General features: G+C 39.2%; 1 protein-coding gene across 3 annotated transcripts in view; it reads right to left on the bottom strand.

Annotated features, from left to right (window-relative positions):
- RPAP1 (RNA polymerase II associated protein 1) overlaps positions 1–27,259 on the bottom strand; it is a 2,926,740-nt gene that overhangs the window by 2,024,859 nt on the left and 874,622 nt on the right. For all 3 annotated transcript variants that reach the window (XM_044073828.1, XM_044073829.1, XM_044073830.1), the window contains one exon: positions 4,123–4,377. In XM_044073828.1, the coding sequence (XP_043929763.1) occupies positions 4,123–4,377 (255 nt within the window). The remainder of the gene's footprint in view (positions 1–4,122; positions 4,378–27,259) is intronic.

The raw sequence follows: 27,259 nt of genomic DNA, 5'->3' as shown, positions 1-27,259 counted from the left end.
AATTTAGAAACTCTAGACCTAACCATCCCAAACTTTAACAATACCGAAATATCGTTTACTAAAATAAGAATCCAAAGAAACATCTCATCTGGGAACAATCCTACTCTACAACACACCCTAAATTGGACAGCAACATCCTTCCCTCAGGAAACAATTATAATGGGTAACTTTAATGTGGACTGGCTCTCCTGTAACTCTCAAAATCCCACTGACCACATTAACCTACATAGTTTATCACAAACCATCCAAACTTGTACTAGAGTAGACAAAACATTAAATAAACATTCAGTCCTAGACTTGATCCTTACAAACAGGCCAAATTCAATCCTACACTCTGGCAGCCTCCCAGACAGCCTCAGTGGCCATATTCCAACTTACAATCTCCAACACTGAATAAATCCACATAAACTTAACATCTACCACCAAATCCAAGATAAGGAAAAAATCTATCCCTCAAGACTTCATAACTAGTTTAAAAAAATGCAGATGGGCACCACTCAAAGATCGCCCTTTAGATACTACATTTGAATACTTTAACTCAACCTTTCTCAATATCCTAAACATTGTGCCCTCCCTTCCCCAGAGCAATAAGGTTAAATTCCAATTATGCCTTCTGGCTAACCAAAGTAACAAGATCTTTGTTAAAAACTAGAAATAAGGCCTGGGATAAATGGCTCAATGACAAAACTACAACAAACACATCTAGAACTACAAAGTAAAGCTAAAAAAAAACATATTAGACAGAACAAAAATTAATTAATACAGCAGTGTCCAATCGAAAAATCAAAAATATCCACAAAATGTCCGGGCTGCCATAAAAAAAAAAAAAAAAAACATACAGCCAGGACAAACTAGTAATCCCGCCCCAACACTCACTTATACTAAAGACAACATAGCCTCACAATTTAACAGATACTTCACTGAATACATACTAGTCCTCACAAACAATAATTGTTCTTCCCTTACACAGAATCACATAGTAGCCATACTAGATTGCAATAAATTCTCTTTCCAACATGTTTTAATAAACACCATAGTTAAATACTCAAAAGGCTTAAACTTACTACACCTGCTGCTGAATTACTACCTGACAAATATCTAAAAATCACTGCAGAAGCAATATTCTCTCCTGTATCCATATTAATAAGTCCTTAAAATTTGGAAAGCATCACATATCATCCCACTACATAAAGGTGGAAACGTGACAGAATTATCAAATTACTAGCCAATACCTATGCTATCACCATTATCAAAAATACTTGAGAGGTGCATCCATTCAGAAATCTTGAACTATCTAATAACCATCTTCTATCCAACACTCAGCATGGTTTCTGTCCTAATCATAGCACTATCACTGCCCTTATTATCTTTAATAATGTTATTAACCATCATTGTTTAGTTTCCTCCATCTTTCTTGATCTGTCCAATGCTTTTGATACTGTCTCCCATTCTAAACTCTTAACTACACTCTTGGAAATTAAACTTAGTCATTCTGCACTTACTTGGTTCCAGCAATATCTAACTGTACACCAACACCTGCAAAATGGCAACAAAATCTCTCTTCATTACTGCCTATAACCTTGGGAGTTTAACAGGGATCTATTCTGGGCCTTCTCCTTTTTATCTTTACTAACACTCTTCATACTGCCACCCCACTTGCCTCCATAGTTCAATATGCAGATGATTCCACTCTGATTTGTGCATCCCAAAATTACAAAAACTCCAGGAAAATCACCCAGCAGTCATTTAATGCTGTGGAAGCTTGGCTAAACAATGCACAACTTATCTGTAACCATACCAGAACAAAACTCATACTCTTCTATCCAACTAGAGCTGCAGACACCCACCCACCATTCAATATCTCATCATCAAACTATTAAATTATTTCTCCAGTTTCCCAAACAAAATTACTTGAAGTCGTCACTGGCCATAACATAAAATTTGACATATACATATCACAGACCATAAAAAAGTTCACAAAAAAGTAGGAACCCTGTACAGAAATTGACACTTAATAAATAAATCTTCAAACACCACTATACCAAGAACCCATCTTATCTCTACGCTACCATCTTCTTCTTTCTTCTTCTTTCGGCCTTTCCCGGTTAGGGGTCGCCACAGCGGATCACCTGTCCGCTCATGATTGGCAGTGGAGTTTTATGGTGTTGAGTTGCCAGCCCGGCGCCCAACCTTCCACAGAAGGCACACACACACACACACACACACACACACACACACACACACACACATGCACTCACATCTAGGGCCAATTTAGAGTGTCCAATCCACCTACAGCATGTCTTTGGGATGTGGGAGGAAACCGGAGCACCCGGAGGAAACCCACGTGACCACAGGGAGGACATGCAGACTCCACACAGAAGGCACCCCAGCCAAGGATCGAACCAGGGAACCTCTTGCTGCGACACGACAACGCTAACCGCTGCACCACCATGGCCGTCTATCTCTACGCTACCATATGCCTCACAAATTCTTACAAACATTAAGAAATCTGACCTAGCAAAACTCAAAACTTGTCATAATAAAATCGCAAACTTTACCTAGTAACAAATTTCAGAACCCATCATTGTTTGGTTTTAAAACAACTATCCTGACTCGGACTACCAAATCTACTTGATTATAATCAACTCACCTTTGCCCATCGAATACTAAATCAGCCAGAAAAATACCAGTACTTCAAAATGTACCAATACACTACTCCAATAACAGGATATTGTGTTCCAGTACCAAATCCTTCCTAAATATATCCAAATCTAACAATGCAGCTGGAGTCTCCCTTTACTCCAACTGCATATCCAAAACTTGGAATTCCCTGCCATTAAATATCAGAAGTACTACTAACAATTCCAACTTTAAAAAACTTCTCAAATCACACCTATAAGAATCAAGGACCTGCACAAACCCTGGTTAGGAAATAGATGTCTTAAGGTAGCTAAAGGAACACAACTTGTTATTTTTGTATATGAATAATATACCTCTACTAAGCATATGTATACTTAACTTGTTTGTTTTCTACCTACAATCACAGTATTCTTATTCTCTGTATCTTATCTAAACTATAGGACTGTATCAGTGAAATTTATAATATGTATATTCATTTTGTACTTGTAGCTGAGATTCAATCAATATTTGTACCTGTATACTGTATATGTATATTTTGGTTATTTATAAATGTGGAGCTTTTCTCCCTGGCCTCCACTGAAAAAGGACATTATGTCCAGTTGGACTTTCCCGGTAAACAAATGTAAAATAAATAAATATTCCTAACTGACCCAAGCAATGATTTAAGTGACCTGATTAAGGTCAAACAATAGACAAATGAAGCCTGAGGGAATCAAACTCTGCACTACAGAAAGTAACTTGTTAACAGCTCATTGTCTTAGTCCTCCACACCAACTGCTACTGCAAAATAACCTAGGTGACATCTGTACAATTTTATGCATTAACCTACCTGGTTAACAAAGGTAAATAAACAAAATAAAATCTTATTGGTTTTTGGAGGCTGTGCCAAAACTCCACTACATTCAACTTCAAAGGAGATGAAATAACAGGACTGAAGACATTGTCATGATTTATGAATATTATTAGACATGCCAAAAGTTCTCCCATTCGATTCTCGGCTGGAGTGCAGGGAGTGTCTTCTGTGTGGCGTCTGCATGTCCTCCCCGCGGTTGGGTGGACGTTCGAAAGACATGCATAAATGGGCGTGCCTTCGTTGAAGGTTGAATGTCGAGCTGGCACCTCAGCGTTCGTGAAAAGATACTGCCAAGCATTACCTGAGTTCCGCTGTGGCGACCCCTAACCGGGAAAATGCCGAAAGACAACAACATTAGATATGCCAAAAGTCCTGGGAAAATAAAGAGGATGGAAGGGCAAAATCTCAATTCATTGCAGTCCTAAGACAACACATTTTCAGTACCCTAGTCTAAGACCCAAATGCTACAACAATGAAGAACACTGACATTCTATTACCATTATCAATACAAAGAAATAACAATGAATAAATAGAAAAACTTTAGCCAGCAGCTCTGCTACTTCTGCAAGTCTATTTTAGAATATATATCAATGTTTTAACAGTCCAAGCATCATCTGATTAACCATTACCTGTAATGTGGCATTCTGACATTTGCACAGTTTCTTCTATGTCCTCTTTAATCTCCTCTGCATGCAGTAACTGTTTTTCACTGGCAGTGGACGCTCTGTCCGTCATAACAACTTGCATTTCTGGTTCCACATCCAAGCCTGAGATTGTTTGCCCTTCTTGAAATGTCACCTGTTTTTCCTTCTGTGACGGTTTCTTTTTTTCCTGTGATTTATGTGCTGAGCCACTCATTTTTAAGAAACTGATTAAATTTGGATCTAAACAAAGAAAAAGCAACATCAGAGATAAAACTTGCAAACCATACCCAACCTTGCAGAAGACCAAAAGCAAAGTATATATCCAAGAACAGCAACTGTGGTGCAGGAATAACGCTCATCGGTACATGTAAAACTCAAGAGTGTCACTTTAACATGCTACTCTGGTATCAGACCCAATGTAAAGGAAGACAATGAAGACTGGAGATGCATTGTGGAAGGTAGGTAGGTTCCTGGTTCCCGAGCAAGTAAGGCTGAAACTACATTCCATTTATATCCCATACTTTTGACCTGTCATGTGGACACCACACATTATGATGGCAGGCACTAACTAGCACTTCAGAAAGTTCTTCTGATATAGCAGAGTTCATTCTTATATGCTAGATGAATGGCCACAAGGGCCTTTATAAGACTAGCCATGGAGTCCAAGTCAATTGTGGCTCTATGTATCATGGGCACTTATTAGGAGGAGGTATGTTAGTTAGGAGGTTTCTAGAAATCGTGTGTGTGTGTGTGGGGGGGGGGTAATTTGGGCATTACTGGTAAAGTTATGCTTAAATAGGGTTAGGGATGGACTCTGCTTCACATGAAATGGGAGCCCGTACCAGAGCAAGGGGATCCTCTGAGACACATATCTTTCTGACCAACATGTCTTATTTATAGCACAGCAAAATTTAAACCCTTGGATCTAGTGGTTCTGATGTTGTTTGTTTTACAGATCTGCACAAGGTCCATCAGAATCAGAGGATGCCTTGTATGCCAGACATAGACTGCCTCTCAGTAACCTGTAGTTGCCAAAACTACAGAAACAGGGTTTTAAGCAATATGTATAGGACAATGTGCTTATACCCTGGATTCTCTTGGTAAGAAACCATTGCTGGTACTCTAAGTGTTGCATGTGTCTGGTCAGGTACATGCCAAAGGAAGCATTATACTCAATGATAGGTCAGATAAGGGCTGAATAAAATGGCACTATGACTTACTTGGACCTGGATGCAATGCCCTTACTTATAAGTTGGGCGACACAGAATGATTTTCTTGCTGCCTTGGCCACATGTTGGCCAAAGGCTAAATAACTGTCCACATATTTTCCCAGATCCATGAACATTGGGTCAACTGTTAGGGGTGTCTTATCGATGGAGTAATTAGCCTGGGTGTCTGTTTTCTCAAAATGCACTATACTGCATTTCTTGGCATTGAATTTTTGACTATGACTTTGACACCGATCATTTGTTTATATTAGACCCTCTTGTAAGATGTCTCCATCATGCAGGGAATCTATGACAGATCCCAATTTACCGTCATCTCTGAACTTGGTCAGCCAAAGGCCTTTGACATTAGCCTTTACCTCCAAGAAGTAAATGCCAAATAGGAGCAGTCCAGCATGGAGCCTGAGCTACCCTGCTGATGACTGGTCTGTTGGCGGAGATGGTATAACCAAATCCTGACCTACTGGGTCCTGTTAGCCAGCAGGCAATCCGGCGATTAGTTATGTAGGGATTTATGCCCAGTTCAGAGTTTGTCAACTATAACAGAGTGGGATATTGAATCAAACACCTTAGCTAGGTCCAGGTAGGTACAGATTTAACTTCATTTATTGCCTTGGTGACCTTCTCAAAGAAGTCCACCTGGCTTAGTAGGCATGATCTCCCATTGACAAAGTTAGGTCACTGTCCACATAAATTCCCTAATCTCAAACAACTGTGTCAACTCTCAGGAGCGTATTGGCAATTTGGTAGTTCCCTAGAGTACACTGGCTTCCCAAAGGGTACAATAATGCATTTTGTGGCAATTAGTTTCAGTCTGTGATTCTGTCACCAGTTAGTTATTTATTTGGGATAAACCTTCCTGCAGGACAGCCAAGTCATTTGGGGAGTCATTAATTGCGCCAAGCTTACAATCATCTGCAAACTTTGTCAGCCAGACCCTTTTAGTATTGGTGTTTACTTAAGAGATGTAGATACCAAGGCACCGAACCCTGGGGAGCTCCACTGGTGACTGGTCTCTTTCAGGAGGAAGCTTCCTCTGTTTTGATCTCCTGTGTCTTACCTGTGAGCTAGCTGGCAATAAAGCAAGAAACGCCTGGGGTTTAATCCCAGGTTATTTAGCTGTTCTACTATGCACAGCTGGGGGATTGTATCAAAAACCTTAACAGAGTATACCACTTTTCCTTCATCATTATCTTATCAAAGTCTGCCAGATTAAGTAAGCATGACCACGAATCTAAACTGAGAAGGGTTCAGTGTTCAGAAGTTCCATATGTACTTACTGATTTGTTCCATGATAAGGCTTTCCATATAAGGCTGGTTCAGACTTATGGGTCCATAACTGCCTGGGTCTGGAGAAGATCCTCCCTTATGTAGGGGAATAACCTGTTCGCTACTCATTTGGTACAAAACCGACATGGAGGCTGAGATTGAACAGTGTTGCTGGGGGTGTGGATAAACCATGCTTCATGCAATTTAAGATTCATCCAAAGATATTGTCAGAACCCATTTAACTCATTCTTTCCAATGGAGCTCAGGAAGTTCGCACTGTAACTTCCTAGGGGTGGAGCCTAAGCCTTTTGACAGACTCAAATTATGTCCTTACATTTCAAACAAATGTTCATATCTCTGGAAACATAGGGATTATAAAAGAAATACAAATGGCAAATACTTCAGCATAAACTATTTTTAAGTATTCTTTAGGTTCTAAGTCTTACACCAAATTTTATAAGTCACAGTAAACACAGTAACTATCACACATGTAATACTTTGCAAACAAGAGAGAATCTTTAAAGTCTACCAACTCATTGCACTTCCAGAAAAAAATGTTCCCAGTTACTTTTTTCTGCCCCATCACACCTCCAATATTTGCTGCCTACCCAAGGAAAAATTCTTTAAAGTCTGCTTGGGGTATAAAAATACCTATGCAAGCACTTCCAGGCAAAAATATCAAATTTCCTAGATTTTGTTGCATACTTGAGAGACATACATATATCCCTCATTCTTTCTTTACAAATTACTTATCTAATCTCTCTTCCTAGTCCCTTCTAACCTCCTCTGATTGATTCTTATAGTTATCATGCAAAATTTTATATGCTCTACTAAATTACTCCTTTCTTAATGGCAACTTCTGTTTTAGATTCTACTAAAAACTACCAGTGCTGGTTTGTCGTTTAGCCCCCCCCCCCCATTTCCTTCTCTTTGCCTATACTCTGATATCAATCCTTGATATGGAAGGCAATCTTTAGCCTGCAGTCCAAATAAGTTACTGGCATATTCCTATTCTATTAACTTCCACTCTCTAGTTACTTGCTCCCAGTACCTTGGATCCTATGCCAGTTTTCTCCAATACATTCCTACCCCCTCTTGCCTACTGTCTGTATCCCTAATTGCAGTTATCCCTATCAGCAGAATCTCCTTTCTCCAGTCCCGTTGTTGGCTTAGTTCTTAGAAGACCTTCTGCTGCATTATGAATTTAATATTCTGTATGATTACTGCTGTTCTCCTTAAAGGTCTGCATCCAAAAACCCAGTACATAACTTATTGCTATTGCTTTTCTTTTTGCTTCATTGATTTTGTATCCGAAAAGGTTTGAAACTGTCTCAATATGTTCCACAACACTGTAATGTCTCTTTTTATTTTTGTCAGGTATAAAATAATGTCATCTGTAAATACAGCCTTTTCTTGACTACTATACCAATTATATCCTTGAATTTCTGAGTGCCTTATTTTCTTTGCCAATGGTTCTAAATATAATGTAAATAACAAAGGGAGAGAGGACACCCATGCTTGGTTCCTCTGCTCGAGCAGAGATTATCTGAGAGGACTCCACCCACTTTAATTTTTGCCTGTAATCCTTCATATATCCTCCTACTCAACCTTATAATTTTAACAGGGAATGTAAATGCTTCCATTGCTCTGCTCGTAAAATCCCAGCGTACTCTGTCAAATGCTTTCTCTACATCAACATCCACCAGCAACAATGTTTTTTTTTCTTACATTCTGCTTCCCTCTGCATCACCACTGTTCTGCTTATGATGTCAAACATGTGCCTCCCCGCCACAAAACCACAATGATCCATACCTATCAATTTCGGCATCACTTTTGCCATTCTTTTAGCCATTATAGACAAACACTTTATAATCATGACTTAGTATTGAAATGGGCCTGTATGAAACTAGATCTAATGGATCATTACCCTCTTTATGTAATACAGCTACTTCCACTTTCTTTCAGGATGCTGGTACTTCTCCTCTTAAAATACTGTTAAACAAAACCTTCCAGATCTTCATCAGTTTTTCCCTCCTAGCTTCCAAACTTCCATAGGAATACCATCTAATCTTGCACACGTTCCTGTACACTGCTTATAGATCACCATTTTTATCTCATCTCCTCCTATCCTAATAGTTAGCATGCGAGCCTTGTCTCTCTCTAGGCTTGGCATATTAAATTCTTCCATAAACATTTCCATTTGTGTCTTTTCTTGATTTCCATATTTTTCTGCCTTATACAGACTGTGATGCCCGTGCCCTGGCCCAGCAATCAAGGAGCCTCACTCCTCAACACTAACACCAGTGAGGGGAGTCTCATACACCAGGAAAGGATAATAAATACACACAGTAAAGTGCAATTTCCCTTAAGAGCACACAGAGATCACAGTCAGTCCGGGGCTGGTCGCCACTGGCACAGCTATAAGGTCGAGATCTCAGCCTAGTGGGCAAGCTAAAACCTCCAGCACCCTCTCTGTCCAACCAGTGCTTCATGTCCCTGCCCAAGTAGCTGACACACACACACACACACACACACACACACACACACACACACACACACACACACACACACACACACACACACACTTTGAGAAGAGTTTATACAACTACACAGATACTCCTGGGGAAGGCTGGAACAGGTTCTCCAGCTGTGCCGCTTTTTCCCAGACTATACGGTAGTACCAGCTGCCACCACCCACCATTATTTATTGGCTACTCAAAGGTCCTTAAAAGGATGTCCAATTATTACTGTGGAATATTATTATCCAATTGGTAGTATAGCCCAGGGCTAAAGCTATTAGACTGGCTTTGTACAATTTTACCAAAGGCATGCAAGTACTCTAAAGAGCTTAGATTATCTTTACAAAAACAGCCACAGTTGAAAGGGTTTAAAAATATTGAATAACAAATAGTCAAAACACAATGCAATACTTTCTACTACACAGTGCTAGTCAAGAGTTCAGAGCTTACAGATACATACTTAAAATAATTCAGTAGTACAGTTCTGACATCACAGAAAAACACAGTCTAATCTTTCTAGTTTCTAGCTATTTCTACGAGAAAACACAAATCTAAGATAAGCTTACATATAGAGCAAGACAGTGCTGTGAGTTGGATGGTCAAGACAAAAATGCTTGATGCTCTCTGATTCTCTCCATTTTAAAAATCACATTCCTGGTTCACATTACATCATTCTTCACACTTCCCTTCTGGGCAAAAAACAGAGCAATAAAGGACATTTATGCATGCAAATTCTGGCCATTAAAGGAAAACTCCGGGCTCGAGCACTATACGACTCAACTGCAAGTGTTTCTTTGTCCCTCTAAACTCATCAAAGCCGTCTGTGGTTACCAGAATGCAACAAGAAGTTACTTAGTTCTAAATATCTCACTTTCCCTAGCGTAGTGCAGGAAACCCATCCCCCAATATTTAGTATCGCATCCTTTGAGTTGGAATAGGTCTCCCCAGTCATGACGTACCTTCGACATAGTCAAATCAGTAGTTCCCTCTCCTGCTGATCCACCCACACTGTGACGTCAACATTAACTAGGATGGCCCGTTTATCAGCTAAGTATAAAGGTCTGCATTACTTTGTTGTGAAACTCTATATTTTCATCCACTGTTTCATTCCGGAGTGAAAGCAGTACTGGATCAAGAGTTTCCTCCAGCTAATCTGCAGGCAAAGTCCACAGAAAAATAAATTACTTGCTTGTATGGGTAAGTTCGCTACATACAAATTTCTGCCGCAAACTAATTGTTATGCCTTGTTGTGGGTCTGTGTTGCAAGGCTCACAGTATTTTCCTGGTTTTGTTTTACCGTAGGTTATTTCAGTCCATTTTTTTTTATCCTTTCACTACGTGTTTCATCCATTTAGCTGCGCGGTATAGATCTAACTGTAATAAGCCGATCGCTTACAATGTATCGATCGGCTTATTACACTCAAGTCCTTTTTTATTTTTCCCGGGCTCTAACTGTGGAGGTGGGGTACTGGGAGTAGTTATGCCATGCATCTGTGTAGTGCGCCAGAAGGAAGGAGCATCCACTATTTTTTTTTCTCTTGAGGCATTTCAACCTTTCACTAAATGCTTGCTCCGTTTTATCGTTAACTATTTTTTTTTTCAGCCATTTAGCTTTGCAGTCTAGATCTAAATGTAATAAGCCGATCGCTTACAATGTATCGATCGGCTTATTACACTGAAGTTCCTTTCTTTCTTTTTTTTTTTTTGTGGTCTCTTGCTGAGAGGGTGTTGTGCTGCCAGTAGTTTTGTAAGTATCCAAAAGTTGTAGAGTCGAGTGATTTTTCAGGTGGTGTTTTGTTGTGTATGTATGTGTATGAGTGTTTCTCCTGCTTGCATGTGGGTTCGTGAATGCATGCGTGAAGGCAGAATGTCTATGTGTGCGAGTGATTTTTCAGGTGGTGTTTTGTTGTGTATGTATGTGTATGAGTGTGTTTCTCCTGCTTGCATGTGGGTTCGTGAATGCATGCGTAAAGGCAGAATGTCTATGTGTGCGAGAATGCAGGAGACTGTGTAAGCATGTGTTTGTGTATGAGACAGCGATGAATGTATGAGTGTGTGTGTGTAGAGAGCGATGCATGAGAGCGTGAACAGTGCGTGCCAGAAAACAATGTTTGTGTCTGTGTGTATGCATACTATGCTGTGTATGCGTGAATGAGAGAGCGTAATGCAGGAGAGAAAGAACGCAAGTGCTTGTGTGAAAGCAGTATGTGTGCCTGTGTGAATGCAGAATAGGGTTTGCATGCGTGTGTATGAGAGAGACTAGGCGATGTTTGGGTTACTGAACAGTGCGTGTGTGAAAAGCAGAATGTCTGTGTGAATGCTGAACAGACTATGTCTGTGAGTGTATATGAACGACAGAGTTGCCAATGGTTGAGTAAATGAATGGTGTGTGTCTGGAAGCAGAATGTCTGCGTGTGTCTGTGTGTATGGGGGTGGGGTGGGGTGGGGTGGGTGGGGCATCCATCTGGCCATTTATTTAGTGTGCACGAAAGCACCATTCTCTCTCTCTCTTTTTTTTTTTTTTTTCCATTTACCGAAACTTTAACGTTTGCATCAGCCACTGCAACTTTTTTTTTTTTTCAGTAGCTCTTGCTGAGGGAGTGTGGTGCTCGATCATACCACAACTCTCAACCTCTTACAACCCAAAATCTGGACAATGCCACAAATATGGAGGGGGGGGGCAAAGCCTGACATAATGGGGAAAGAGGCCTAAAAATAAGGAAAAAATTTAAATGTTCTGCTGATGCACTTAAAAAGTTGATTTGTGATACCCTGTATTTTCTGAAGTATATTAACTCAAATGCATGTCATTATATAGTGACTTTAGTTCTAGTATCACTGATTTATTAAACAAATGGAATTTTTATGAACAGGAAGACAAAAATATGGCTCAAAAAAAAACGGACATTCTGCCAAAATCTGTAGAGTTGAGTCCTACTCTCCTCACCAGGTATAGTTTGTTTCAGATATTTTTCAGTACGGCTAGAATTATCCAGCCTGAGTCATCATATTGCACGCCAGTGCCATAGGAAGGGAGGTGTGGTGACAATGCGTACAATATGCAGCGCTGGCTGTCATTCAGTTGACAGGCGCTCGTGTAATTAACCCGTAAAGTTCTAGATTAATTTACTGCGGTATTGTTATTATACACTTAGAAGTTTACTATGGTTTGCAAAACTCTGGCTATTCTGCAAAATTCTGTACAGCTAAGAGAACGCCGAACAAATGGGCATATGCTGAACACTTAGCAAACTTTAAGCTGACGTGGTGGTTAAACAATGTTACTTTATACTTATAAAACCTTTTTTGATGAATTACTGTACTTGGCATTTCTTATCATAGGTATCGATTTTAAAAAAATGTTCGGACTGAATATTTGCCAGATCCTGTACCTCTCAACCTCTTTGTGCAAGAAATCTGGACAAAGAGTAAAATAATTGGGGGGGGGGGGGGCAAAGGACTAAAATAGGAACATTGATTTTATTTTTATTTATTTTACATTTGTTGACCGGCCTAGTCTAGCTGGATATATATCCATTTTCAGTAGAGGGGAGAAAAGCTCCACACAGATAAACAAAAATATAAAAAGTATAAAAATATTGTTTCATAGTATAGTACTAGGCTATCTGCCCTGGGGTATTTGTAAGCCTAGCCATAGTGATGTGGCTTTTGCCACCCCATGAAGTGGTACAAAAAATGTACAGAGTAAATTTAGAATACTGTGCCTCTGTCTAGTAGTGACACAATGAAGGTCCCCTTATATAATAGAATTAGTTTACTGTGCCCCTGTCTAGCAGTGACACAGATGTGACCCCTGGGGTAAACCTACGATCTCCCATCCACTCATCAAGATTTCTCTTGAAGAGAGTCAGTGAGGGGCTCTGCCTAATATGAACTGGGATCTAGTTCCAAAGCATGAGAAGCCTCTGGGTTATTAATCTATCCCTCCAGCATGTCCTATTCATCCTTGTGCCGAGGTTTAAGTCTTTAGCTCTCATGGTCCTGATGGATTTGGATTTTTTGAGGTGGAGCATGTCCATCAGATCCTGATTGGACATGGCCTTGTACGTCAGGCAGAGATCACCTCTGAGCAGGCGGTATGCTACTGAATAGAGCTGAAGTTTCTTTAGTCTGGCAGAATAAGACATATGTTGGAGACCCTTGATCCTCTTAGTGAGGTACTTTTGTGGTCTCTCCAGCTGTTGAAAATGCCGGGTGAGGTACATACCAAATGGGGTATTGTACTCAATCATGGGTCTGATGAGGGAGGAGTATAGGGGTACAATGACATCCTTGGATCTGGATGTGAATCCCTTCATGATGAGGTGCGCAAGGTAGAATGTTTTTCTAACCACTTTGGCAACGTGGGTGTCAAATGAGAGGTCGCTGTCGACTTGGGTCCCTAGGTCTCTGATTACTTTTTCCGTACTCAGTGGGTTGCTGTCTATGTGATAATTTGTGGGTACTTTGTTTTTCCCAAAGGGGATGACTATACATTTTTTGGCAGTTAGTTTAAGGCCGTGACTCCGGCACCAGTTGTCTGTTTCTGTGAGTCCTTTTTGTAGGATGTATGTGTCCGCTGGTGTATCGACTGTGGCGCCTAGTTTGCAGTCATCTGCGAACTTTGTCAGCCACAGCCCTCCCATGTTTGCTTTAACATCTGAGAAATAAATGCCGAACAAGAGGGGACCCAGGACAGATCCCTGTGGGACACCACTTGTGACTGGCTTTGAGTCTGACATTGCTCCAGTGATTTTAACTTTATGGGTTCTGTCCTTTAGCCAGTTTGCAACCCATCTAGTGACATAAGGGTTTACGTTTAAGCTGTTGTGCTTGTGTATGATGCCTGAGTGGGGTATTGTGTCGAAGGCCTTAGCCAAGTCCAGGTAGGCTGTATGGACTGCTTTGCCGTCATCAATGGCTCTAGTGACTGTTTCAAAAAAGTCAGCCAGGTTCAAAAGGCAGGATCTGCCCTTTACAAAGCCGAACTGGGTGGGGTCAAGGGTCTGTAGGTCCCCTATGTTTCTGTTTATGAGTTCCATAATGATTCTTTCCATAACTTTGCAGACCAGGCTGGTTAAGCTTATGGGGCGGTAGTTTCCAGGGTCTGTAGAGGCACCCCCTTTGTGGAGTGGGACCACTGTTGCTGTACGCCAGTGTTCATGTACATATCCTGAAGTAAGACTAAGGTTAAATAGCATTTTTATGTGTGGGTTTAGCTCCTCTTGGAGTTCATGCAACACGGGATACTGTCAGGTCCTACTGATGCTGTGTTTTAAGCTTTGTTTAGGGCGGTTCTCACTTGGACATCTGAGTTGACAGGGAGATTACATTCAGCCGGGATAAGTATTTCTTCTTTTGGGGGTGAGGGAGGGGAGAAATTTGCACTGAATTTGTCAGCCAGAATGTTGGCAATATTTGTGGTTTCGGTGTATTTTTTGCTATTGTGAACCAACTCTGAGCATATCTGAGGGTTTCCGCCCAGGTTTCTAACATAGCTGAAGAAGGCTTTGTGGTTATCTTTAGTGTCCTTAGCGATTTTTCTCTCAAAGTTGGCCTTGGATGTTTTTATGAGAGAACGTAGTTTTCTGCTAATGTTGATCAGAGATGTCTTCCCTTCATGGGATTTTGCTCTGACGTGCAGTAGCTTCCTTCTTTTGTTATACAATTTGTTAATGGCTGAGGTCCACCAGACAGGACGCTTGCCTTTAGTGGAGAGGGACTTGGATTTATTTGGGATTGCATGATCCATGCATTCTTGGAGATGTCCATAGAAAGCATTTGTGAATGATTCAGTGTTGTGGGATGTGGTATCCACTGGCACTGTGGGCTTAAAGGATACCATCTCAGTCTTAAGAAGAGTGAAGTCTGCTTTTGAGAAGTTTTTCACTGTGGTCTTTTGTGCTGGGGGTGGAGGTGGGATATGTATATCCAGGGTGATTAGTTTGTGGTCAGATCTCACCAGTGAGGGGAATACTACCAGTGTTGAGCATTTTGTCCCCATGTTTATGATGATCAGGTCTAGTCTCTCTGATATATCTAGTATCTATGTAGAGCTAACTGTAATAAGCCAATTGCTTACAATGTACCGATCGGCTTGTTACTGTAAATTCCGTTTTTTTTTTTCTTTGTGCTTTGATTCTAGCTTAGGGACATGTAGCAGTCACTGTAATAAGCCGATCGCTTAAAAAGTAACGATCGGCTTATTACTGTGAAGTTATTTTTTATTTTATTTCATTCTAGTCAGGAAGTTGTTAAATGGCAGAGCAGGTGGATGTAGCACTCACTGTAATAAGTCGATCGCTTACAAAGTAATGATCGGCTTATTACTGTGCAGTTCCTTTTATTTTTTTTAGTTGCTTTACTTTTTTATTGTGCATATATGGCAGGGCAGGGGGTTGTACAGCTAACTGTAATAAGCCGATCGCTTACAATGTATCGATCGGCTTATTACTGTAAATTCTATTTATTTATTTTTTTTTTTGTGCTTTGATTCTTTGATTCTAGCTTAGGGGTTTGGTGCTGCCTGAAATGACAGAGCAAGGACATGTAGCAGTCACTGTAATAAGCCGATCGCTTACAAAGTAACAATCGGCTTATTACTGTGCACTTCCGTCTATATTTTTTTTTTTATTGCTTAACAGGGCAGGGGGTTGTAGAGCTAACAGTAATAAGCCGATCGATTGGCTTATTAATGTAAAGTCCCCCTTACGCACACACACTCACTAAGCGTGATCCTCTCATACTCATGTATACACAAAATTCTCTGTCTTATCATCCTGCCCGCATACCACACAGCAGATGTGCAGAGTGTTACCTTCTTAGAAATGCACACACACATACACACAGAAGCATACACAGATGTGCATGCACACACAAGCCTAGAGAAAGCAGGCTTCTATGCTTATCAAATCCTGGACAAGACTCCTTCTATTCATGCACGGTCACATTTTGGCATCAATTACTCCACAAGTCACTGCTGCATTTGTCCAGTAAATTGTAGCACACACTGTGTCTACCTGAAAGCTGACAGTAGTAGTACAAAATATGTCTGTTGTGTTAGTGCTGTACTATATAGTGTAGAATGTTAGCTGGGGATATTAGTACAGTAGCCTCTCAACTTTTAACCCAAATAACACTAAAATTCTCCAGTTGACGCCTGCATGGCTGGATGAAAATGAGAGCAAATGTGAAGTAAAGTGATAGCTTCTAGAAAAGTTATATACACATATCCTGTGGTACATATTGTGGTTAAATACACAAAGCATGAGACTGCTTTGTATGCATCAAATCTGGATTATTTTCTTTCCACATAAAGCTGCTGTTACACATGTATTTAGGTTGTCACTAAACAGTTTTACAAACAGCTGCTCATAAAACAGCTTTCAAAAATGCAGATAAGAAAAATTAACTATACCACAGCATACAAGGCACCTCATGGTATGGTATGCTCTTGCTATCTCTGAAAATATCAATTATTTACAATGGAGGTCATGTTAGCTCTTTCAGACTTGTGTAATCTAAGCAGTGAAGTAATTATGATATAGATGGGTTCTTTAGCAACTGTGACAACCAAATAAATTAGCATTCAACAAAATACACAATCCTGCAGTGCATAGTGTTAACTTTTGTGCCTCAGTGCTCTAGTGAGGACTTATGCTTCCAGTCTGTAGCTATATTTATAGGTAGTGCACCTTGGGTTTACACAAACAGGTGTAGCCAGGCACACTCTTTGTTCTTTACTGACTTTTTTTTCAAGTCATTATTATGTCTACAACTGTCTAAATGAATGAATGTCTTGGACAACAGATATAATATTGTCAATATAAAAAAGATATTTTAATAATTTTAGGAGGAGCAGCTGAAAATGTTGCTTACATTCCAGTGTTTGGGGGGCAACATTTTGAAAGATGTGTTATGGGTGTTCAGTAGAGGGGGTTGCACTAAAAGCTTGTGAGTACAAAATGGAATTTGCTTGCTACACCCTTGTTTACACAGGAAAAGTATTGCAAACAGATTACAAAATTCAAACTAGAAATATGAATTGGATTGGTCAAACAATAAATCATGCCTGTATTTCTATTGAAATATCTTTGCTGCTGCTGCTTTTTTTGTTTTTATTACTTTTGCTTTCTGCATTGCATAAATATTGCCCCATATTAAATCTCACTTTCTTTCCCATGTCCATATTTCTTCTTCAGATGTCTTCTACTCCACCCATTTCTCTTTAATTTGGGGATTCATTGTTTCATCATGCTGTGCCATAACCTGTGTTAGACTATGTACGCTAATTTCTTCACTTGGCAGGTATTTTAATAACTTCAGTTTCTATTTGTTTAACTTCCACCATTCTAATCTTGTGTTCTACATTCCCCCTTTGTTATTTTTCTGTTTGAAATTTTTCACATCTGGGTGCCTTTTCCTGTATTTCTCTTCAAATATCGTTGGAGCTGGGTTTTTTGTATTAATTAGTTTAGTTTTATCCTTTGCTTAAATACTCTATCATATTGGATCTCCATTTTCTTTCTAATACCAGATCTTGATTTCTTTCCCATGTCCATGTTTTCTTTTTTTATTCCTTTCAAAAATCTCCGGGATGTGTTCTTTATATTTTTAGACTTCCTCGGTTGCTACTTTTTCCAGGTTTCTTCATCTATGTGATGTTTTGCTTGGGTCTGTTGTACTAATGATTCCAAATATTTATTTGAAGCTTTTGACAGTTATTCTTGGCAAGTATTTTTCTTTCCACTAACTTCACTCAATCTTTCTGAATATCTTCGATCTGGAAATTGAACCTCTTGCACAATAGTGACAATATATTATATTATTTCTTCCTTATTCTCAATAGTCCACTCTCTTTATGGCTTATTGTTTTTTCTGGACTACGGCTTCCTTCTACAGCAGGGGGCCATACAGCAGGGGGCCATCCTCCCCCTGAGCCTGGCCTAACTCCATTGAAGGAATATTTCTGTATCTTGTGGATTATATATTACAATTTTTATAGTCCTTATTATCCTGGGACATATGCAGCCAACTGTTTTTTTTTTTTTTTACTTTTTAACCCACCTATCTGCATGATGCATGCTGTATAAAATACAGTCTATATATCAGTGTCTTCTTTGTGAGATGTTGTTAGAACAGGGTCCACCATGTGAAAGTACCCACCAAGTACTGAAGATGAATTCAGTTCCAGCAATACTAATTTCCTTTTTTTGCCAATATCATCATCTGTCCAGTCGAACCTAGATCAGTTTAATTTCTACAAGACTTGGGTTTTTAATACAATGATGGGAATGGACCCTATTCCTAGGTCAAAGTATGCTTAAAGTTCATGAAATTCATATTGTTTTTAACTTTGATGCTAGCCAAAAGTGTTCTTCACAAGTACATATAATATACCCAGAACTAACTCCTCCTGCAATTCATATGGAGTTACGTGCCTTGGTAGCATATCTAACTAAAACTATAAATTTGTTTTTATGAGACCCATTGCTGTTACTACTGCTGGAACTCTCTGGTAATTCTTCTTCCACATTGCTCTTGTATCTGCCTGCAAATTCTGGTATTTTATGAATTTGTGTGTTTCTGTATTTAAGACACTGAAATCACCGGGTGTAGTTATTTTCAATAATTAGTGTTATTTTTGTCCTTTTTTGGACTACTATATCTAATTTTCTTGCTTCTGTTTTTTGAACTGTTGGTAATGGGTGATCCCATGAGATATAAACTTCATCATTCTCTAATGCTTTACGGCTCATGTTTGCAATGTTTCTCAGCTATTTCATTATTGTAATGTTTGTACAATCCCTAATGCAACAGTCTTGCCACATTATTATGCCTTTCAGCATACAGGCCTTCTGCCACATGTTCATTGGACATTGTAAACCAACATGTACATAGTCCACTCTCCTGGGCCTCCGATATTAACCTTTAGACTTTTGGTTTAAATTCACCTGTCATTAACCATTCCTGTGTCAGATACTGATTGATGTGAGATTGTTCGAGGAGTTTTCTGTACTTGCAACTATATTTATGCCTTTTCCACATTTCATAACCTATTATGCAGTTCTCAACATGGCTTTAGACCTAAATACAGTACTAGCACTTCCCAAATAACTTTCACCAACACCACTCATCTCTTAAATGAAGGCCAGCTTGTCTCTTGTCTTTATTGAAATGTATAAAGCCTTTGACACCATTTCCCACCAGCTACTACTCAACAAACTCATCTTATGGCCTCATTTCATCATCCCTGCCCTGGTTCCATAGCTATCTTTCCAATTGACATTAGGCTACCAAATGGGAGAACATCTTTCCCCCCTACTCCTTATCTTTGTTGGTGTACCCCAAAGTTCCATACTCGGTCCACTCTAGCATATTTACAAACATTCTCAACTCTGCAACTAATCTAGCCTCCATTGTCCAGTACACCTATGATGCTACACTCATCTGCTCAACCCCCTCACCCCAAGAACTTCAAATAAAAATGCAAATTTTATTTCAGGACATAGAAAAACACCTCTTTGAACAAAAACTCATACTAAACCCTAACAAAACCAAGATAATTGTCTTCAGAAACAAAGTTGAGACCACACCAGTCCCCTCTTTCAATCTGTGCCTCATACGGTACCATGATAGAACCCACAAACCAGACTAAACTTCTAGTGTCACAATAGATGAAAATTTCATATTTGATAAATACATTTCTCTGACTATCAAAAATGTTCACATCCAACTTGGCAGCCTCTATAGTATCCATGCTGTGGTAGCCCTTAGTCTGTCTGAATACCAGAGTCAAGGTTTTCTGCGTCGGCTGCTGTCGCTTGCTGGGTTATGTCAGGTCGTACGAGCTATAAAGGAGAGCAGGCAATGCCATTAACTCTTGCCTTAACCAACCAAATAGTCCAATTTTAATAATCATTATTATTAATCCTGGGGTCAGAGAAATAGTTCTCTCTCGAAGGAAAGTAGATATCAGGGGGAAGGAGGGAGGAAAACCATGGCTGCAGCAGTGAACACACTCTAACATCTACATTTATGGTGAGTGTACACAACTGTACTGTGTTCTTCGTATTTCACTGCTGCAGTGCTAACAATTGGGAAGATTCCCAAAGCTGATGAGATGGGTGGAAGGGTAATAGTCTTATGCCAGACTATGAGCAATTAGTTCCACACCATGAAAATAGTTGTGTTGCAGTTGAATTTATATACGAACACACGCACACATATATATGTATTTCTGTGTTGAAAGGCTGCTTTCATACAGTGAGCTTATGATGGCCAAACAGTTTGAGTCAGAAGATTCCGATCATGGATTCTGAGTAGTACAGAACATAGCAAATCTATGACTTGAATTGTATGAATATGTACGTGGTTTGCACAGATGTTCCATTATAGTCTAATCCTTTGAGTAGCTATGTATAACTATACTGTGTGGTGGTGTAGAGGTAGTAATCATCCATGGGGATGGAGACATGTTGATAGCATATGTTGATATAAGGAAAACAAAGAAGTGAGTGCAGCTGGAGTTCAACTGAATATACATTAATATAACTTCTTTCATTTGTGTAACCTTAACAAAATAGTACGTTTAAGTATTTTGATGATGCTGTATAATTTTTGTGGCAGCTTCCAGTGGAAAGAATTCTCCACAAATGCTAGGTTATAGGTGACATTTAAAACAAAGCCTTATAATCCTCCCTGCCATTTCCAATAAAAATGAGTTGGATGCTGTGAAACATAAGGTCATTTGCATTATATCTCAAGTTACCTAGTTCTGATATTACTGACAATGACCCATTTCAGGTAACCCTCACAAACTGCACCTAAATGCCATTAATTTATTTTATATCTACAGATGTTTTGAAAAAAAAAAATAGTTGAGGCGTAGTGGTAGCCTGAATACTGGTGGCCATGTACAGTAAGCATCTTGACTTTCAGTTCAATAGACAAAAATTGGAAATTCTTTTGCCTTGATTGTTTGAGATCTGTATTCAACCAACGCGTTACTTCAGAGTGTGTGCAATTTTGTAGTAAAGGCACAGTGCAGGATTTACAGCACATTATTGCTGACTCCTAAGTCAGATCTTGTTCTGAAGCTGCTTGGACTTCTATTTCTGATGATATGTTTCACACTATTTTTAGATATCATTCATGTGTTGTATCTGTGTTGTGTCTGCCTACTTACACAAATCAGTGAACGCCACTGAGGTCTTTGTAATAGATAAACTGAGGAATATGCAAAAGCAACAAAATACAAAGCATACTCCTTGCACACATCACTCACAATATATGACATCTAGAACCTAGGCTGTCCTTTTGGATAATGTGACAGCAATTCAGAACATCATGCTGGATGTACAAAAAATGTAGTCAGTCAGCTTTTAGTATGCTGCCTTGAAATTAGTACACAACACTGTTCTGTGAGCTACATAAGGTGGTGGAAAACTGTGTTGGAAAACCCAGAGAGAAATTTTCGCATGAGATATATATTTGTGATGACAAAGATGTCTTTGAAACATTCTGGAAAATTAAGAATTTTTTTTTGTTATTAGGAATTCAAAACATAACTTGTAGTCTATAAGCAAAATGATGTGTTTTTGAAGTCATGCACTTGGAAGTAAATCAGCTATAAGCCTTTAACAGTGTTCTTTTAAGCATTGGCTGTTCCATATTAATTTGTCTGTATTCATAATGGGAATTGAAATGGTTGATTGGAAACTCTAGTATACATCTTGTTTTTACAGCAATGATAAAGTGGAATAGAGCCACCGATGGTAGGCCATGCAGTCTTGACATATTCTCCCTGAACGTGGCATGCCTCTAAGCACATCCTTGCAAGTATACCACTGTGACAATGACATTTTGTCCGTTTTTAAGAGCCAGGACAAAACTTCATCATATAGTTACTACATACAGGAATGTTTCTTTAATAATCATGACATGTACAGTATATTTGAGGAACACAGTCCTTAAAAGTGTAGTAATTCCCAGATCCAATGTTATCTATTCGATCCAACTCAACAGTTAGGTTATCCGATCTGACCTAGGAGCTTTTATTAAAAAGCTTGGATCTTGGGCCTTTCTTCCTCCCCACCCATAATTTCTCTCATCCACTGATTACCACAGATCTCATTTGCCACTTGATGAATCAAGTTGCTATTTGAGGTCTGTGTAGCCTTTGGTTAGATAAATTTTTTATAGTCCCCTGTTCTAGTTTTCTTTTCTGCTACATAACTATTCCCCTAGATCTTTCCCTTTGGTTACTGTACTTGGTGAAGTTTCTTTATCTTTAACCATTTGTAATTAACTTTTTTCTATCTTCCCTACCGAAAATAATAACAATAATTATAATAATAATAGTGTCTGGCCAGTGTGTTTGCAGAAGTGCAAGGTAATGGAAATAAGACAAGTGTAGTATCCTTGTATGGAATGACGTAGAAGAAAAAATCTGTGGAACTACAACTGCCCGCTGCTTGAAAGACCTTTATTTGGATTTCCAATTTTTTTTTTTATGTCCCTTTCTCAGATATGTAGTGGTTTATGGCCAAGTCATTGATTACGTCAGCTTTACCTGAGTGGGATATTGTATCAAATGTCTTAGCCAGGTCCAGGTTGGTGTTCCTGTGTGCACAGTTTCCCCTGTATGCATTGCCTTAGTGACTTTCATAAAGTTTAACCAGTTACGTAGACATAGCCTTCTCTTAACTCAGCTAAACCGAGTTTGGCCCAGTGTCTTTGAACAGAACATTTCCCTGTGAATTCAGTCTGTTGCTTTCCATATTAGACTATTCAGACTAATAGGCTTGTAGTTTCTGGGATCATTTCATCATTCACGTCATAAGACTGCTTGCTGGTGAGACATTTCAGAATGTTTGAAATGTGACACATGTTGGCAGTGTGCATACAGCCGATAGTGGCCTTATTGTTCAGCCGGACAAATGGTACATCAAGGTCTGTACAATTGCACATATGTGACTACCACATGCTTGATTTCACGTGGGTCAACATCAGTTTGGGACCTGGCATTTGTCCACATGTTGCCAGTAATGACAAAGTATGCAGGTTCCTTATGTTGCATCCTGACTTTATTTTTTAATCCCTCTTGAGGCATAGCAACACCGACAATGGAAACGGAGACCTTAACGCCTCTGAAATTGTTATAGCTGTTATTGCCATTTACCTTATATCATGCACATCATTATTTAAGGAAATTCAAATTGCATTTAGTCTAAAGCCTTAATACTAACACATGCTGGGCCACCATCTCCAGACACAGGCATATTCTTGACTTGCTATCAGTTTCCTGCTGTGAAGTAGTATTCAAAGAGCATTCATCTGCTGAGAAAACATTTACTAAACAATTACATATGTAACTTAGGGAACAGGTTTCAGCTCACTGCACATTGCTGGACATGAACACTTCAAAGGCATGCTGTATCAAGGATGATGGACAGTGAGACTGAACCATGAGAGGGATGGTTGTTGAGACTATGTCTGTTGCATGATGACTTGCAAAGGATAGGGAATGGGAGAGTTCAGTGGCCGTCAGTTGATTACATTCTGTGGTGGTATAATCGATACACTTAACAGTTGCAATGGTCATTGTCCGGTGACTTGACGTGCTTGACACACACCTATGTTAGATATTGTAAGGGAAGGGAAACTGAAAGGTTATGGTCTGCTGACTTGACAGCATGGGGTTGTGACACTATTATGAATGTTTGACGTGCAATTGGAAGGGAAGCGCAAGGATCCGCGGAAGGACTGCTTGTAACATAAAATTGAGAGGCAGTGGTAGATCAATGCTACTAATTAGTGGACGTGCAGTTGATGAATTGCTATGTATTATAGCAAACATTCATGCACATAGTTAATTTAATTGGAAATTTTGTATCCTTATTTTGGCACACTGAATGCAGACACACCCGTAGGATAAGTATATTGTGGGTCGTGCATGGTTTTGTGTGTTCTGGACTTTTCATACATGTAAATGCATCATTATATTTGTTTGATACACTTTGGTATTACAGAGAGTCTGCTAGTTGCAGTAGTGCACTGAATTAGATCAGACCATGCACAGGAATAAAGGCAAAAATCATACTAAGCAAAGCCATTGTATGCATGAAGTATGTACTGTAAACCAAAAAATACATTTAGCCTATATAATTAGCAGTAACCAGTTTCTGTAGACACTCTTGACCAGTCACTGAGAAGGCATTCATTGTTAGACATGAGCCTGATAAGCAAGTGGGTGGTGACATGGCACAGGAATCACAATGTTCAAAAACCTGTGTTGCAGTTATGCCCTGTAACAGTGTTTCTAGTCCAAGCCTTTGTGTAGTGTGCTCCCTGTCACATGTGCAGATGATGGCTGGTGCCCTTGACACACTGTAACTTGTGTGAACATGTACTACAGTCTGATGCACAGTGTGAGACAGCGTAACATTATGCAGCTGTTACAAATTTGATGCCAAAGGGGTTTCTGTGATGTAATACATGTATGTTGGGTAACCTTCAGTAATTTGTAGGGCTTACACACATTTATAAAAAGGGGAGAGCAATATGACATGTGCCTTTGGATATCAGGTGGCAATATTTAGGAGAACTTGGAGTAAGCTGTGCAATATTGCCAAAAGGGCACACAGCACTGCCTGGTACAGTGACTTGTAATAGTGTAGACAGGAAAATTATGGAGTCACAATTGTCAGTCTGTACTCATGAAACTGACAGTAGTATTACTCCTGTGTGCTTTACTGCCTGACTTGACAAGTTTAATTACTACAACTGCAAATTGGATGCTGCAATACTACTTTTAGTGAACGGTGTAAACCCTCTTATGTTATGTTTTCTGTGAACTGCACATGTCTTTTGTTGTTTTAAAGATACAGAAGTCAAATTATTACTGTGAAAATTAACTGTCTGGCTGAGTAGTGTGTACTGCCAATTAACTGCTCGATATTTGATCAGTGTAGCAGTAAGATTTGAAATATGCACAAATAAAGGCAGGGACGGCCTCAAAATAAATTTAGTAATATGGAAAAAAGGACTAAAGAATTGCTTAATAGTATCAACTGAATTAGAGATGATCATATTAAGCTCCTAAAGTGCCTCAGTTATCTGCATTATGCAAGTGATACATACATGCACATATTAATTAGTAGCCCACCGCAAAAAAAAAATCACTGCATGGAGTATAGAAAAGTGAGTTTTCAGTACATGCTTTTACTGGGCCACATCATAGACACAGTTTTGCAGTCTACTGTTTGTGGAGATGATGCTAATGTCAGTGAAAATACAGAAACAGCATGTCACTAGGCTGCTGTTCCTCAAAGAGATTGTAAAACATACATAAGTGAACATAATAATGTCGTGTAGAAATAAGGAGGAAATAAAAATAGTGTAGACAATTAAATAATCAAAAGTTATCCTGCACTGTTGTAGAAATTTATTTTGAAATTGTTTACATAAATCTTTCTGCTGCTGTCTAACAAATGATTCTGCAGGCAGAAGGGAAGACATTTGAAATGGCACTCCCTTCCTTTCAATTGTGAGCTGTCAGTTGCAGTGGCAGTTTTCACACCTCTGCAGTAGTGTGGGAGGAGGGGACTTTCAATTCAGGCAGGACTACAAAAGAACACTTAGAACAAAAGCATCCAATTTAGCTACAGCTCTGTCTGCTGCTAGATAACTTCAAATTATACTGTAAAGCAAGCTGTTATCTAAACATAAATGAGGGTGATTAGCAACAGAAAAGAAGCAGGCCTAACACAGAAGGAATTCAAACTGACAATGAGTCACAGATTTCCCATTATATGTCAATGGCATGGGAATTCACTGTTACTTCCTTATGTCTGGCATGAGTCACAGAAAGGAGACTTGAAATGCTTTATGGGAAAGAGAAAGGCTTGAAGGAGAAGAAGATCACGTTGATATAGCAAGCCCCATCGGTAGCCATGTTGTGGTAAAATAGCTAAAATTACTAATAAAGCACTTGGAGTCAATTTTAGGTGTTAAAATAGGTCTGGAAACAAAGATAGACTGAAAAAAACATATTTTTTTAGTTCTAGGGTGGAGTGTTCCTTTAACTCTTGGCCTTAAAACAATAGCAAGAATTCCTTCATCTAGACCGGCCGGAGCCAACTCTAAAGATCCAAGTCAGTCATAAAATGCTGGACTTAGCTTCCTTACAGCAGAGTGCACTGTTTGTAACAGCATTTTTTCCATTTAAGACAACAAGCCTGTGGCTTACATTAATATTTACAAATGACAGAATTATCTAGAAAATTCTATCTGGCTAGGCTGCCAGCCTTCACACAGACTTTCATAGAATTTCCAAAATATTTCTAATATTTTTACAGGATCCTTAGTTAACTTCCTTGTAATAGGCTCCCTAAGCTTTTTGACAACCCATTCAACATTCTATTGTCTGAGTTATTGTGCTAAAAGTCTTAATGCTCTAGAGTTATCAAAAAACAGTTGCTTAACAGCAATCTTTCTAAACTCAAGCATATTACCAAGGTAGTCCCTTATTTTCTGTTCAGCATTCTGTAGTTGCTCCTCTTCTTGTTCTGTAAGATTCCCCCATTTTGCAATACTTTAATATTTGTCAGTCCCACTAAATAATTCTTGTTACTTCTTAACCATATCTCCCTTTTATTTCCACCCTCGGTTTGAATTCCATTTTAATTTTATCCCACTCCCTGGCTATATTTTCAAAAGTTTCTATCTTCTCTAAGCACTCTATCTCTCTGTGGTCTTTATTACCAGAAAGCAGATTCTCCTTTTGTTTCACAGCTCGCATTTTGCTGGACAAACTTTTGTATTTCTTTCTTAGTATATACTTCATCAAAAAATGTTTTTGTTCCTCCAGGGAAAAAATATTTTGAAGATAGGTGGGTACAGCAGTTTGAATCTCATGCCTGCTTCTCAGCATGCCCTATATAATGGAATACATTTACTTCTCTTCTGCCTGGTGTGCAATGAGTAGTCATTCCTCCAAAAACACCCTGCTGTCTCTCACTTTTAGAACTTTGTCCTTCTACCACAGTTTTGCCAGAATCAACTCCCTCTGCTGATGTTGTTTTTCTTTCAGCTTTTCCTGGTTAG

This window comes from Protopterus annectens, chromosome 6.part0 (assembly GCF_019279795.1).
Source record: "Protopterus annectens isolate FY-2018-M chromosome 6.part0, PAN1.0, whole genome shotgun sequence".
In the NCBI taxonomy this organism is placed as follows: domain Eukaryota; kingdom Metazoa; phylum Chordata; order Ceratodontiformes; family Protopteridae; genus Protopterus; species Protopterus annectens.
Note: the sequence above shows the minus strand (reverse complement) of the source record. Positions and strands in the feature narration are given on the sequence as shown.